We start from the raw sequence: 15011 nt of genomic DNA, 5'->3' as shown, positions 1-15011 counted from the left end.
GAAGGCTTTGAGGGCCAATGAGCTCACCCTTGTTGAGCTTGTTTTGCTCCATGATGCTGTACTGCAGTTCCTGTTTGGGGTGCAGGACACCGCCGGGGGGTTTCCAGCAGTGTTTGTCGTTCAGCTCGCCCCCGCCGGCGTTGTTGCTTACGATGGACGACTGGATGAGCTGCGTGGTGGCGTACGGCGTGGGCTGGCCGCCGGCGCCCGCGAAGCGGCCCTCCTTCAGGTTGGGGCTGTTGAAGGTCTTCATCTCGTTGATCTTGTTGGACAGCTCGGCGTCGCCGTACACGCCCGGCTCGGGCACCAGCAGGCCGCTCTGCTTATTGTCCGTCTGGCCGTTGTAATTGGCGATGCAGTCGGCTGGAGGACACGGGTGGGGGAGGGGGTGTTACCAACCGAGGCGGGTCGCTTTCAAAATGTCGGGTGCCCGTCCGACTGTAGAGCGGAAGCCGTCGTTGGACGATGACTGGTCCTTTGTCATTTCAGAAGCGAGCGGCTTTGCGTCACACACGCAGGTGTCATGCAAAGGCCTGTTACTTGCGGTTAAACACGTCACAGCATGTCAAGCGTGTGGACACTCACCGCACGCATGCACAATTGATTTCATTGAGATCTTTAAAAAAAAATAAAATAAAAACTGGATTGAAAAATATATATCAAGCTATGCAGCTCGGTGGAAGCTTTTAAGATTGTTTGGATGGATGGAGCGGAATCGATGTCGAACTGGATGAAGAAATGGATCAAGTAGATTGCCAGCAGCCTGTTAGCTGCTTTAAGATTTGACGAATTGTTGTCTTTTGTTATTGTGCTGCACATTTCACGAGCCCTTTTTTTTTTCTTAAATTTTTTTATTTCCTACCCGCAAACATGTCAACTTGTGCCTGGGAGAAATCAAACACAGCCGCCTGCTCTTAATCCTAATATTTCCTTTGTGCGGGTCGCACTTGCGCAGAGAGAGAGAGAAAGACGGAGGATAAGAGAGAACTCCCCGGGGAGCTAACCCAGATATGCGACTACTTCCTCCCGGCAGCTCCCACCTTCGTCTTACTGTACGTGCGCTTCCACATTGTGTTGTTTGTTGCGTTTTAACGTACCGGGGCGGCTGTACGTGGCCAAGTTGCTGTCGCTGTTGCCGTTGCCGGCGGCACAGCAGTTGATGCTGCAGTTGTTGTGGTTGGAGCAGGAGTTGGGCCACGTGTCGGCCAGCCATGGCTGCGTGGCCGACTCGCCCATGTTGAGGAGGCCCGGCCTGCGGGGTGGGGGAACACAAAAGCGTTTGCAAGTCGAAAAGAATCGTACGACAAAAAAAGTTGTTCTCCAACTTGGTTTCAAACGGTGAACAAAACGCAACACAATGGCGTTCATGTGAACCTAGTGCAGTAACATCAACAGTGAAAGAGAAGATTATGTGCAGTTTATTAATCCAGCAGCTGAGAAGGAGCAAAATACAAATCCGGTTTTAGTACTTTTTGCCTTTTGGACACACGCAGACACGCACGCACACGCACAAGAATCGTGGATAAACAAATTGTGTGTGCACTCGCCTTGCCCAAAGCCGACAACACTTTGCCTGAGCGCCGACCCCCCCTCACCCCCCTCCCCGATGGCATTAGCGGACTGCCCGGATTAGACAAAGCCATGAAAGTCTCTTACAATCTTGCTAAACGTACAGACCCGGCCGGCAACCCGGGCCAGAAAACGTGCTCACCTGCTGCTGAATCATATCGCCAAAAGTTCAAAGGTGCTTCCTGTTTGGTCAGATTATTATAAAAAGCAAAACAAAGAGGAATAAAAGAACTCCTGATTAGATTTCATAGACAACAAGGCCATGTCCCATTCCAGCACCTTTTGTCATGATGCAACGGCGCAGCCTGGTGGTCACATGTGGCTCTCCACCATTTGAGTGGTTCAATCATAGCGGACATGAACGGATGGATGACCCCACACTCCACACCCTCTTTCTGCTGCGTTACAAAGTCCCAGCACGCCCTCTATTGGACACTTGGTGGAGGTACACCCAGCCCAACCCTTTTCAGCTGACTCCAACTTCAACCTCCTCGATCAAGTGTGCCTGCCCACCTTGTTTCGATTTGCATCTCTTTTCTTACCTTCCAGCACTGCTGACTCCTTCTCCACCTCTCTGGTAGGCCACTGGAAAGACAAAACACGAGCAGTCAGAAAGTTTGCGGCGTCTGGATACAATGCAATTATGTCAGTGTCCGCAATTGTGGCTCAACGTGTGCGAGTGTGTGTTTACCTGTCGGTGTGAAGGTAAAAGATGGCACTGTGGGGAGAGAAAAATGTTGACTGAATACACATTATTATATACAAAATGGACTTATATAACTCCATTGTGTGTGGAAAAGTTTCTCTCTCTCGAACAAATCACTAAGTGCATTCTAGTTGTAGTTCAAATTTAGGTACAATGTACATATATAATATTATAATAATTATATAGTCGAGATAATTAATTATATGTATAATGTAATATAATAAAATCTTGATTTTTTAAAAGCACTTTTACAGTTCTTTTATGTTATATTTAGAATAGCATGAAGGATACTTTTTAGGGATTCAAATCTCAGAGGAACATTTGGGCCTACTATGCGACTGTATTTGATGATTACTCATGAAAGTAGGCCCGATACGTTTGCATTTAAGTGTTGCTCTTTAAACACCTCGGTGGGCCCCGGACCCCCACCAGGGGAAAATGTTGTCACGGGAAGGACCCAAGTGCAAAACAAAAGTCAAGTTTCATGACGCGTGACAACTCTCCCTCGCTCTTTTGAACTTTGAAGCCGGAGCGCGCCGCGGAGGTGTTGATGCGGCGGCCGGCGCCACCGAGTGCAGTCTCGCCTTTGAACCGAGTCCAAATGAGACATGTGACATTAAGATGCTGTTGTCGGGGCAATTAAGTCAGAGGGTGAGAAGGACACAAATCCAAGGGAAAATGACTTGAATGGAAGGCTATAAGATCGCTTTGTAATGACAACATGGACTGCGGCAAAACGTAATCCCTGTCCCGAGCACTCTGTTGCTTCACGTGGCTGCAATTAAACTCTCTTCCAAACACTCTTGCACGGCTCGCCAGGCCTGGTGCAGTCTCGGGAGCACGCTGAGGATGAGGAGGAGGAAGGCATGAAGGAGACCTCACCCAACGCTCGCCTTTGTCACATTTTGCAGATTTCATGGACTTTATATTACCGTTTATTTGTTCCTGTATGTATTCTTTGAATTCATTTTTTTTGTGGTCATTTTTAGTATTGTATTGTACTTCTAGGTCATTTCAAATCAAAAGTTTAAAATTATTATTCATATTAAACCACCAAACGATTAAAAAAAACAATGCTACAACTATAAAATAATAATAATAATAATAAAAAAGAAACAATCCTACTAAATCAAAGAGCTACAAATTTTGTTAAATGTAAACAATTTTTTGCAGTAACTAATTGTCAAATTGGTCTTTTTTTTTTACAGTATGGCCCATGTGTATGTCCATATTCAAGGTTTTAAACAATGTACAGGTGTGGAAAAAAGTGTTAAAAAAGAAGGGAACAGTTAAAGTTTGCAAAAACATATTGCCCTCTAGAGGCCTGGCATCCACAGTGCACATTAGGCGGCGCACTGACCCTTGCGGATGCCGGCGTAGCTGCTGGAGAGCCCGTTCCTCTTCTTCCTGTGGCGGTAGAGCCAGATGCTGAAGACCAGCAGGATGATCCAGCAGGCAGTGCCGATGCCAGCGATAAAAGCCGGCTGCTTCACCACGTCCGAGATTTGCTGCGACAGAGGGTTCTGCGGGTCCGCTGCCGCCGTCAGCCGCCCCGACGCGTCTGAGCCGGACACAGTCAAACATTTTGCCTTACAAAACAAGAGATGGCGAGAGATAATCGCAAGTCCAGATAGCCGCGCACTCACCGAGTTGGAAGTAGGTGACGTCGCTCTTGACCCCGGGGCCCGCCCCGGTGCTGGCCGCCACCTCCACGCCGTAACGGACCCCCGCAGCCAGACTGGGAATGAGCACGGAGAAGGTGGCGGCGTCCACCGTGCGGTTGATGTGGTACCTGCTCTCGTTGCCCAAGCACCAAATCTGAGGTGGGTGAGACAAGGGGCCTTTCCCATTATTTTATTTTTGTTTAAGAAAATTAACTATGTAAATATCTTTAGGCTTATTGTTTCAATATAATATTTTGAGCATACCTAATCAACACACAAAAAAGTAAAAAAAATTGTGGAGTGGCAGTGGTATAAAAAATAGAAAATGCTGGTTAACTTGACCTTCAGCCCACGTTCACCTGGCAAAGTCTTCCTTTTTTCCGCTAGATGGCAGTATTGGTGCGCTCTGCTTTATTTACCTAATTGTTAAGTATCTTTGTGTCTGTGTGTCACCGCTTGGTGGGGGGCGGTTTACCTTGTACTCCTGGACCACCCCGTTGCGTTCCTCCTCCGGTGGCGGTTGCCAGGAGACCACGATGGCAGTCCCGTTGTCGCCGCTCTCCGTCACTGTAACCTCGCGTGGAGGCGCGCTGGGCACTAATGGGAGGGAGGTAGGTTGGGGGGTGCAGACAAAGCACAGAGAAAAATGCATTAGACACACCTTTGCCTTACATAAAGAGTTGGTGCTTGTCTCGCTGAGTTCCAGACAACAAAGAAAGCAAAAAAGAAAGATGTCACACTCCTGGAATGATGGCTTGCTGGCAATTTAAAAGAAACAAATGTAGAAAAATATCTTTAAGCCATGATTAAAATAAATATATATAAATCCTCACATCTGTCTACTTGATGTCATACACACCACCCACCCACTCACCTCATTTCACAGTGGTTTTACAAAGTAAAGCATAGCTGCATGTTCCATCCCAATCCACCATTTCATTAGTTTGAGAGTATATTAGAGGGGATTTGAAGCTCTAATTAAAAGAATGACGAATGCGAGCTAAAAAGAGAGCGTGGCGTGATGTGAAAGCATCCATTTCCATCAAAGGCAGCTTTCAATTAAAGACAACAACGCATGAAAACGGCAACACTTTCCAGTAAACACCGTGGCCGGCTGGCAGGCAGGCATAATTTCCCTTCTGCTGCACAAATGAAAACGATTTCCGTGTCATTGTAACATCGGAGAGTACACGGAAAGAAATAATAAAAAAATAAATACACATGCTAGTGTCAGGCACGCACACCAAGTGTTGGAGATGAAAACGCTAAGGCGTGTATTTGAGTTGAATTATTTTTTTTAATGATGGTGCAGTTTTATCCGCGAGGAGACTAAGGGCAAGCAGGGAATCGCACTGCGCATCAAATTGGAGACGCAACACCCACAATTAAGGCATGGGTAATATCAGTGTGTATCGTCAAATGTTAACTCATTCAATGCCGTTGACGGTTATAGACATCAAAGATATTATATGGGTTGGCAGTGAATGAGTTAAATAACCGGAGTCTAAAAGTGCATCTATGGGGCCCAGCTTGCTTGAATGTAGCATGTTAGTACATAATTCAGCCCCCCGCCGCCCACCCGCCGCCTGTCGCCTGGTGTGAACAGCTGTTGTGTCCTTGCACACATGCAAGCTGTGCATATAAAACAGTGTAAACATGAAAACGTGCGTGCATACACAAACGCATGCATAGGCACACACCTTCCTCCAGGGTGCGTCCGATTTTCACATCGCTGTCGGTGCCCTGGAATTCGTTGAAGAAGGGCCGCACTTTGAACTCGTACGTGACCCCCTTGCGGAGTTGCGGCACCACGGCGCTGTCCTCGCCAGGCGTGCGCACTTCGAAGGTGGCCCAGTCGCCGCGCGGCTGCCCCTCCGGGGACTGCCGGTACATCACTTTATAGCCCTGGATGTACTGGGACTGCTGCTCTACCTGGTGGACGGCGGCAAAACAAAGGGCCCTTAGTGTCAAATCATGAAGATAGTCGGGGCACGGTTGGATTTGATCGAATTATCTGGGAGGAGCAAAAACGAGGTGAGAAAATAGAAACCAAAGCAACTCTGAGATGATTAAGCTTCAGCGCTCAAAGGTTTGGTGATGTTGTGAATTTCATCCAAGAGGAGACTGAGGGCAGCAAGAAATTGACCGGCAGAAGCAAAGTGGAGACCGTGGATTAACTCATTCACTGCCAACCCGTCTATAACCATCAATGGCACTGAATGAGTTAAAATGTCAAATCAACTAAAGTTAGCATGCATGTCCATTTTTGTCCCAGATTTGCCTCTGCAGCCAAGTGGAGACTGCGGAACGTAATTCTACATCTTCGAGGGCTAAAGTGCAGCAACGGAGTTAAGACGTTGACGTGACTCATACGGCACTTGTTGGCAACGTAGGTTTAAGATGGAAAAGGGATCGACAGCTCCACAGTAGCGTCCCCGAACCGCATCGCGTTTGCTCGAGCGCTTCCCCCCAGAGTCTGTCACGAGTTGTCAGGCGAGCATCGGCGCGGCGTCTCCGACACTCTATTCGAGTCTCCGTCAATTGCTCAGCTTTGGCACGTTTGCACAAACCGCGGCATGAGGTCATCGGCCAGAGGTTCCTGCAAGTCTGGAGCCGGTTAGAGCGGAATCGGCAGGAGTTAAGGGATAGGCTAGGCTAGCTATAGCTAACGCGGGTGCATCTGTTAGTTGAATTAAAGCAGCTTTACGAGGCGGCATAACCACCAGGCTAATATCCTCGTAAGTCCCAGTGGAAGGTGAACAGCTCTGCTTTTAAATGGGTGTTTTTTTTAGGCCTATAAAATAAAACAAAAGCTGCCAGCTCAGGTGGTTATGATTAGCCCGCAAGCGCCGAACCAAGTGAAATATAAGGACAATAAATCGCACATTGGAAAAAGCTTAAGCCCCAAAAAACATGGGAAATGCGATGCTGTTATGTGGTGGGTCAAAATGACCCGAGGGCCATGCTGTACCATACGTGTGAAATTAACTTAATCAAAATCATCATCAGAGGCGGCTTCATTTTATTTTCAACATCTGCAAGCCATTTTGTGTTAAGAGTCAGAGAGTTGGCCGCTTTTTCCTTCTCACTCGAAATACTTTAATAGCCGTCCACTGTTTCCAATCGGGGGGGGGGGGGGGGGGGGGGGCACCGACAGCCTTAGCACTCACCGTCCACTGCACCCGGACGGAGGACGAAGACAGGATGGTGGGGTTGTGCAGGTGGATCAGAACTTCGCCCAGCTCTCTCTGGATCTGACGGTGGTCCACACCCTGGCTGGTTGGGAGGATGTCTGCAGGCAAACATCCAGTTATTGCATTTTGAGTTATATGTGACGGAGAAGAAAGATGGAGGAGGCTGAAAGCCAGGCGGAAAAAAAAACGGGCCAATGCAGCAAAGCGGAGATTGCGGCGCAGCCTACCTTGCGTTTTCACAGCATCGGTGGTGGGGCTGGGGTCGCTGAGTCCGTAGGCGTTGGCCGCCCTCACCAGGAAGAGGTAGACGGCGCTGGGCTTCAAGCCCTTCAACGCAAACGACTCGCTTTTCACGTGTTCCGCCAGCGTCTGCCAGCTGCTCCCCGACGCGTGACTGCACAGCGGGCACACAAACAAATACGACAAATCATGCATGCATTTTGTCAGATGTATTTTTTGAAAGCAAGCGTCGAGCATACCTGAAGCCTTCGATGACGTAAGAGGTGGGCGTGGCCCCGGTGTTGAGGTTGGGCTTCCAGGAGAGCGTGACCGAGGTGCGGCTAACGTCGGTGACGTCGGGCTTGGAGGGGGCGCTGGGGATCAGGTTGGGGTCGGTGGGTCTGTTCGGCTGCACGGGAACTCCAAATTCTGAGCGCATCGAGGGACACGGCGGAACAAGTCGGCTTCCGTTTTCCCGCTCGCGCTATCCTTGAACGGGCGGGCGCTTTACCGTGGACTTGCAGATGGGCCTTCCATGAGGCTTCGCCGCCGGGGGTGGAGGCGATGCAGGCGTAGTAGCCCGAGTCGCTCAGCTGGAAGCAGCCCAAAATGATCTGTTAGCGTCTGACAGCCTCTTCCCTCTTGGCCTGTGTGCGGGTGTGTGCGGGTGTGTGCGACTGTCACTTCTTGATCATCTCGCTATCGTATCTTGGCTGGGGGGTTGAGTGGCAGACGCCAAATGGAGAAAGCAGCACGGACTAATTAGAGGCGCCCACATTTCAATCGTCCCCTCCCCCTCCCTTCAAATCTGCACCGGGACATGAACAGATGTGACTTGGTGTGTTTAAACGCAGCAGTCATTTCCATTAGCTTCAATTTTCTTTTCTTTTTTTCCAAATCACACCTCACGCTTGGGTTCGCCAGCTAATATATCATTTTCTTTTGGCTTTTGCGCCCCCCCATCGTCTGCCCCGCCCCCGCCCCCTCACCCTCCATTGCTTTCACCGCAGGTCCACCGGCTCTGCAACCTTGTAAACTACAAGACACGCCAACCGTCATCACCGCCGAGCAAACTGACGTGAACTCTGACCCCGCGACAGGAGGGAACACTCTTCAGCGCTCACACACGCACACATCATTTTGCCACCACCTGACAGCCAAGGTTCGCAGAGTCGACCGCGTGATGATTAAGTGGCGGTCCGCGGAGGTGTTATTTGTAAACCTACGGAAGGTGAAGGTGCTACAAGCCACGTTTGAGGTGTCAAAGTTGCACGTGATCAGTCAGCTGGGCAGTCTGACCTTGGCGTAGCGGATCTGCAGTGCGCCCGTGTCCAGCTGCTTGACGCGCGAGTCGTGAGTGGACACCAGCACGCCGTCCTTCCTCCACAGGATGGTGGGACTGCCCGACGCCGCGCAGCTGAGGACCACCGTGCCGTCCACCGCCACCGTCTGATTAGTTGGGCCCTGCAGGATGACCGGCGGCGGGCGGTCTGACACCACTGCGGAACAAAATAACCCAAAAAAAAAAAGAAAATGTGTCCTAATGGATTTTGGGGGAGGGGCGGCGTGCTGATGACATCCAAAGCTTTGTGTGAGAGGCACAAAAACACCACGAAAGCGTCGAGGCGGGCTTACCGTCAGTAACCTCGAGCAGCGCCTTGGTGATGACGCTTCCAGCGATGTTGAGGGCCTGACAGCTGTAGTAGCCCACGTCGGAGCGCTCGGCGCCGGTGATGGTCAGATCACCCGTCTGCGACACCGAGAAGCGGCTGGACGGTTGGGGCGGTTGGTAGGAGAACAGCAGGTTCTGAGGGTCGCAACACGTTTCATAACATTACAGAACTTTTGAGCAATTCAATTTCACTCTTAAGTCAAGGCAGCGCCGCTTACCTGACTTCCTTCTCGTTGCCAAAAAATGGCCGGTTGTGGGTTCCCCGTGGCCTCGCACTGGAAGGTGACGGTCCTGCCGACGCCGACCACCTGGTTCCTTGGCCTCACCACAAACGTGGGCGGCACTGCAGAGCAGCAACAGTTCGGTATCATCTAACACCACAAATGGGCCTGCGACGTTAACTTTGAACTTTGTCTAAAAGAATTTGTGCTTTTGCTGCCACCTTGTGGCATCTGTGTATTACTTATTTTTCTTACAAGGAAAGATTAAAGCTGCAATATGATAATTTCATTTTATTGTGTACATCGTTTTGATTATTGGTGAATATTTTCAGTTTTCCAGGGCAGATTTTGAATATACCGTCGTGTTTACAAATTTTGGTACTAGTTTACCAACGACAAGAAAGGTTGTCCGGCTGCCAACTCATTTGCATGGGCGAGGGCTCGGAGCATTCAAATTTACATGGAAACGGTCGTGTGTGTGTATGGGGGGGGATGTTTTGACCATCTGCTCGACGCCGACATCCTCCAATAGGACCCATGTGTCTTCGTGCGGCGTCAAGGCATGCGACCTTCTCCAGGTGCGGCCCAACATTTTGCGCCTACTAATGCGTTAATCATTTGTACGGCGGGCCTGTGCCACGCATTCGGAAAAAGCAATCGGAAAGCTGTCCTTTGAAATCAAGGCCTCATTTGTCCGCAAATTAGACGCGCTCTTTGAAAAAAGAAAAAAAAAAGGGAGGGCACAGCAATATAAAAAGAAAGGAGACACGTTTACCTTGGAGACCCAAAGACCAGCGCTTTGGTTTTTGTTTTTTTTACCCATTTGGAGAGACATGATTGGCGTGTGGAGTGGTGATGGGTGGAGGATGGATGGGTGGGTGGGAGAGTGTGGGTGGAGTGGCGACAGCTTCCTGTCTCAGGTGACGGGTGACAAGTCAACTTACCAGACACGACTAAAAAAAAGGAAAGAAAAACACACAACGACACAAAGGCTCAATGAACAATGTGAAAATAAGGGGATGTCTGTCCATGGCTACACACACACACACACACACGATATTGTCATTTCACAGTTGGACATGGCTGGAAACACATGAACCCTCCTGTTATGCTGCCGCTCAAAAAAATAGACAAATTATTTCGGCTTTTTTTTTTATCCAGATGCATTATTTTTATTGACATGTATTATCTATTTGATCTATTAATTATGAATGTATTTATTTGATCTATTTACTTATTTATTAATATTAAGATGTCTTCTGTTATCTGTCTGTCTATGTTGTATGTAATGTATATGATGTACCAAAGACAGAAAAAAATAAAAACATAACAGAAGGGTTGTACAACCTGCAAAGAACATTTCACACAAATAATATTTTGGATTATGTAAAGCAAAATGACATGGCGATGGAAGATTCCCCGAGCAAACGCGAGCAACGCCTCCAGGAGAACCCAGAGTGCCGCTCACCACTGCCGGTTTGGGTTCATAAAAGCCAGCGCAAGTTAACTTGTCACTCTGGGAGTCATAAATCGTGCGCAGTCGATAGCTGGTCTTATCTAATCTATGCGCGCCCACGGAAACATAAAGGCTGTCAGTCGGAGTAATGATCTTAGCCCAGCCCGCCCCGCCACGCCTTTGACTCATTTGCGCCCTTTAAAATGCAGATTTACACACTCCCGCGTGAAGACATTCATATTTGTCAGTCACAAAATCTCTAAAGCGCCCCCACAACACCTACACGCACAAGTCTGAGTTTATAATGAGGTCACCCAACATCTTGGGGCCAGGCGGCGCTGCTAGCGTTTTGCTAACTTTGTCAATAAACTGATGGGAAATCCAGGGTAACAAATTATCAGTGGATTTATGTCGCCATTTGGTAGTCATCAATCTTTATAACCACCCAATTACTGTTTTGATCGTAAAATAATGAAAAAGAAGTAAACTGCTAGCAGTAAATTAAAATGAAAGAACGCGGATGTACATGGTTAGTAATTCCAAAGCCAACATTGGCAGTTGACAAAACGCCATCCGACCCGGTAGTAGGCGCACTGAACCGTCCAAGAGGCGCTGACATTGAAACGTTATTAGCGCCCCATTTGGAAAATTAACAAGATTAATGGTCGGGGATTGTCGACATGCATCCTGGGACGACCGGCGTGTTGGACGTCAACCAAGCGCAATGGGAACGTGTTTGAAGGCCGAGAGAAAAAAAAAAAAACACGCACACACAGTGCTGAAAACGTGGTCGACCAGCTGGGCTTTGGAGTGTTTTATCAACAGTATGCACACTGCTGACAACAAAGTTCCCGTCTTGAAGTCTCCTTCAACACTCTTTAGCACGGGCCGTTGCAAACGTGGCTCAAGGGACAACGGGTTCATTCAAAAGCTTCCTTCCCCTTCGCTAAAATAAAGAAGACTTATTTTACTCAAATTGGGCATCATCAAACCCATGAAAATGCTTTTGTATGACCTCATCTTTAAGTATACACACACTACTGAAAGGTTGCCAAGTTTAAAATGAGAATTAACTCATTCAGTGCCATTGACGGTTATAGACGTCAAAGCTATTCACTCCCTAAAATGCCACAAATTCTGTGTTTGTCAAAATAATTGATTCAAAGACCCGAGTCGGCCTACTAGAAGGTGCGCATTAGCCGCGCTTGCCGACTCAAAGGCTAAAGTAACAAGTCGGCGCACAGCTTTCCGGCTTTCCGGTCTTAGCTTGACTTTGGTGGCTTTCCGCCATCAATTAAGGGGACTATTTTCCTTGACATATTTCGAAGTCCCGGGGAGGTGTAGCCGAGCGAGACGCGTGTAAAACAACAATTTGCCGATTTAGTTAGTAACGAGAGCAGCTCGCGTCGAAAGAAAAACAGCCCCGAGGCACCTCCCGCACACTGCCTGCATTGTTTGGCTGACAGTCTGACTGCGGAGGGTGTGAAAATCCCCCTTTCTGAATTCCTCTTTTGGGCTGAAAGGGGATTTGATTTTGAAAGACCGCCCATTTTCTCATGCTGCATTGTATCATAAGCCCAGTCAATCACGCTACTGTGTGCGCTAAATTTAACACACAGGCGGGCGCATTTTGTGCAACTAGTGGTTCACGAGTACTTTGAATCCAAGAAAATCACCCTAAGATGAATCCTCAAAAGACTATATTCAAGAATAACACTAAACCCCAAAAAATAAGTGATAAGTAAGGTGAAAATAAGACTATCCTAAAATCCTAAGTGGTTGCACAGGCTAAGCTAACACTAGCATAAATTGTACTGCTTCAAATAAGATTAACGCCACCAAATTGCTGCAGGTTAAAAAAAAAAAAGGAAATTGTAAATCACCTCGAGGTTGTGTAGGTTAAAAGAAGATTCTCGTAAATGCCCCTCAAAGTCAGGTTGGTTCAAAAACTGTAAGACTGCAGTCATGGCCCAAAAAGTTGCATAGGTTAAATTTTCATGACCGTAAAAAGTTGCACAGGTGAAAATCAGATTACAGGCTTTATTCTTTGTAACGTCGGAGAGGCCGAGGCTGAGAACTTTCCCAGAAACAGTGGCGGAGTATTTGGTTGCCATTAAATACAAGGGCGATTGCGGCGAGTCAACAAATTATCAAACGGGCTTGTCAATAACGTTTCATCAGGCCGAGCGGACGTATCGATTGGCTATCGGCAGCCGCGGCTAATCCTACTCCCTGAACCAATCTAAAGATTGCAGTGGGTGAAGAAAATGAAGGAATAAATGCAAATGGGAAGCCATGTGAGCTTCAAGTGGACATGTTTGCAGACAGGCGAGGGGTGGGGGCGGGCACGCAATTAAAATTGCCCTGTCTCATTAAATGTGAGAGCCAGCGACTGCGGGAAGTGACACTAATGTGACTGACCTCACCGCGGAAAACCTCTCTGCCGAGCCAACCCGAATCCCAATTCCCAAGACGTTCCGCATCGGTGGCGAGACGCCGACTCGCCATCTTTTCACTCCCAGCATTCCCATTAGTTTGCCGTTAAATGGCCCCTGTGTTCCCTTCGCATCTCAAGGGGGGCTTGTGGTCCGACCCCCCCCCCCCCCACTCCACTCCGGTCCCCTGAATGGGTTCTTTCTGAACGTTCACGCTCTGCGACGACTGCTTTCTATTCAAAGCGTGTTAATAAGACGTCCAGTGGAGAAGGCTCCAGGAGATGCAGAGATGTTTACAAATAACATAGTGCCCATCTTAAGATGCAAATGAGGGCAGGTTCTCCAGAGAAATGGAGAAAATAAGCAGGAAAATGAGATCGATGGAAGCTCGGAGCTCCCGTAGGCGATTGCTGTGATTAGAAATCAATGGGCTAATTGAGAGAGGATAGCGCAATGTAATAAGCTGCTGCTGGCTTTTTGATTGCCCTGAAAGCAAAAGGCGTAATAAGCTCAAATGGAATTTTCCAGAAAGGGTTCAGCAAAATAAGCGCTACCAGAACTACCAAGCGAGTCTTACCGTGGACGGTGAGGCTGGCCGATGCCTCCGCCTTGCCCACCATGTTCTCGGCGACACATGTGTACGAGCCGACGTCCGCCGAGGTCAGCCGGCGGATCTTCAGGGTGTGGTCCTCGCGGATCTCGTACCTCGGAAGCGGCAATCGGACGCAGACGTAAGCCGGAGAGTAGAAACGGCTGAGGAGAGGATGAGCGTCGGGCGCGACCGGCACCTTGTTTTGGGTAAATCTCCGTCATCCTTCCGCCAGCGCACCGTCGGAACCGGGTCTCCACGTGCCTCGCACCGGAACTCCACGCTTTGGTCCACCAGCACCACCTGGCTGCCGGGCCGACGCACAAAGCTGGGTCGCTCTGGTGGATGGAAACGGCATAGAAATGAAACTCAAAGCCAACGTGACTTACAAGATGTAAAAATGGGATTTCAGTTCTTTTTAGTGACAGGAATTGATATTGAGTGACGAGCTTGGTCGTGCAAGAAATTAAACTCATAAGTCAAGGCGGCGCAGAAGTGAGTCAAGTAAGGAAGCAAAGTGCTTTTATTAGCTCGTAAACGAATTGGATGTCGGCCTCTTGCGCTTGGCGAAAATTTTGTTAAAGGGGACGCTGTCTGGAAATGAAAACCATCCATTAGAAAAAAAAAAAGATGGCCGCACTCTCTCGCAGTTACACCGAGGCCGCACACAAGAAGCTCAATGTAATCCAGACAGAAAGGGCTTGTCGTTTATCGACGGACGGTCAAGCCCTCAGAGGAGTCGGTGATAAAATCCCGAGTCGTAGGAGGTCACCTAAAAGGCTGATTACCGAGCACGGTGAGTTCAGCTATTTCGCTCTCCCTTTCGCCGACCATGTTTGTCCCCACGCAGACGTACTTCCCGGCATCGCTCTTCCTGGCGTTGGTGATCATCAGCTTCCCGCCGCGTATCTGAAGTGAGAAGAAAATGAATCATTTAGGCGCCTCGGTACGCCTCAGTCATCTCGCCGAGCTGCTTACAACCCCTGGCCTGTAAAAAAGTGGTGGCTGAAAGGCTCCATTCATTGCGGCCGCCTCTCGGCTTCCACTTAAAGTCTAAATCACTATCAGTCGGCCTGTTTCCCCTCAAGGTAAGCCGAGCCAAAAAACACTTTGACAATCCGACACAACCCCCCCCACCCCCATCTCGAGGGAGCACCTGAGGCCCTGCAGGACTGCCAGCACTTTTCCAGCTTCTCTCAAGAACTCGCAGGTTCCTTCGATTTTCTTTTGAGGGTGCCAAGTGAAGAGCGCTGAATGCGGTTTGTCCAGGTCCAGCTATTTCCCAG

At 48.8% G+C, this 15011-nt stretch overlaps 1 protein-coding gene across 1 annotated transcript in view; it reads right to left on the bottom strand.

The window, feature by feature from the left end:
* LOC133155737 (roundabout homolog 1-like) overlaps window positions 1-15011 on the bottom strand; it is a 71331-nt gene that overhangs the window by 5394 nt on the left and 50926 nt on the right. Inside the window, exons 5-23 of the mRNA XM_061281262.1 lie at window positions 14514-14634; window positions 13925-14063; window positions 13714-13841; window positions 10190-10198; window positions 9243-9367; window positions 8988-9159; window positions 8652-8851; window positions 7864-7945; window positions 7613-7781; window positions 7361-7527; window positions 7110-7231; window positions 5640-5871; window positions 4415-4536; window positions 3922-4093; window positions 3636-3836; window positions 2261-2287; window positions 2112-2154; window positions 1098-1252; window positions 28-363 (exon numbers count right to left, since the gene is read on the bottom strand). Of these exons, the coding sequence (XP_061137246.1) occupies window positions 28-363; window positions 1098-1252; window positions 2112-2154; window positions 2261-2287; window positions 3636-3836; window positions 3922-4093; window positions 4415-4536; window positions 5640-5871; window positions 7110-7231; window positions 7361-7527; window positions 7613-7781; window positions 7864-7945; window positions 8652-8851; window positions 8988-9159; window positions 9243-9367; window positions 10190-10198; window positions 13714-13841; window positions 13925-14063; window positions 14514-14634 (2722 nt within the window). The remainder of the gene's footprint in view (window positions 1-27; window positions 364-1097; window positions 1253-2111; window positions 2155-2260; window positions 2288-3635; window positions 3837-3921; window positions 4094-4414; window positions 4537-5639; window positions 5872-7109; window positions 7232-7360; window positions 7528-7612; window positions 7782-7863; window positions 7946-8651; window positions 8852-8987; window positions 9160-9242; window positions 9368-10189; window positions 10199-13713; window positions 13842-13924; window positions 14064-14513; window positions 14635-15011) is intronic.

The sequence above is a fragment of the Syngnathus typhle genome, linkage group LG6, assembly GCF_033458585.1.
Source record: "Syngnathus typhle isolate RoL2023-S1 ecotype Sweden linkage group LG6, RoL_Styp_1.0, whole genome shotgun sequence".
Classification (NCBI taxonomy): Eukaryota; Metazoa; Chordata; class Actinopteri; order Syngnathiformes; family Syngnathidae; genus Syngnathus; species Syngnathus typhle.
Note: the sequence above shows the minus strand (reverse complement) of the source record. Positions and strands in the feature narration are given on the sequence as shown.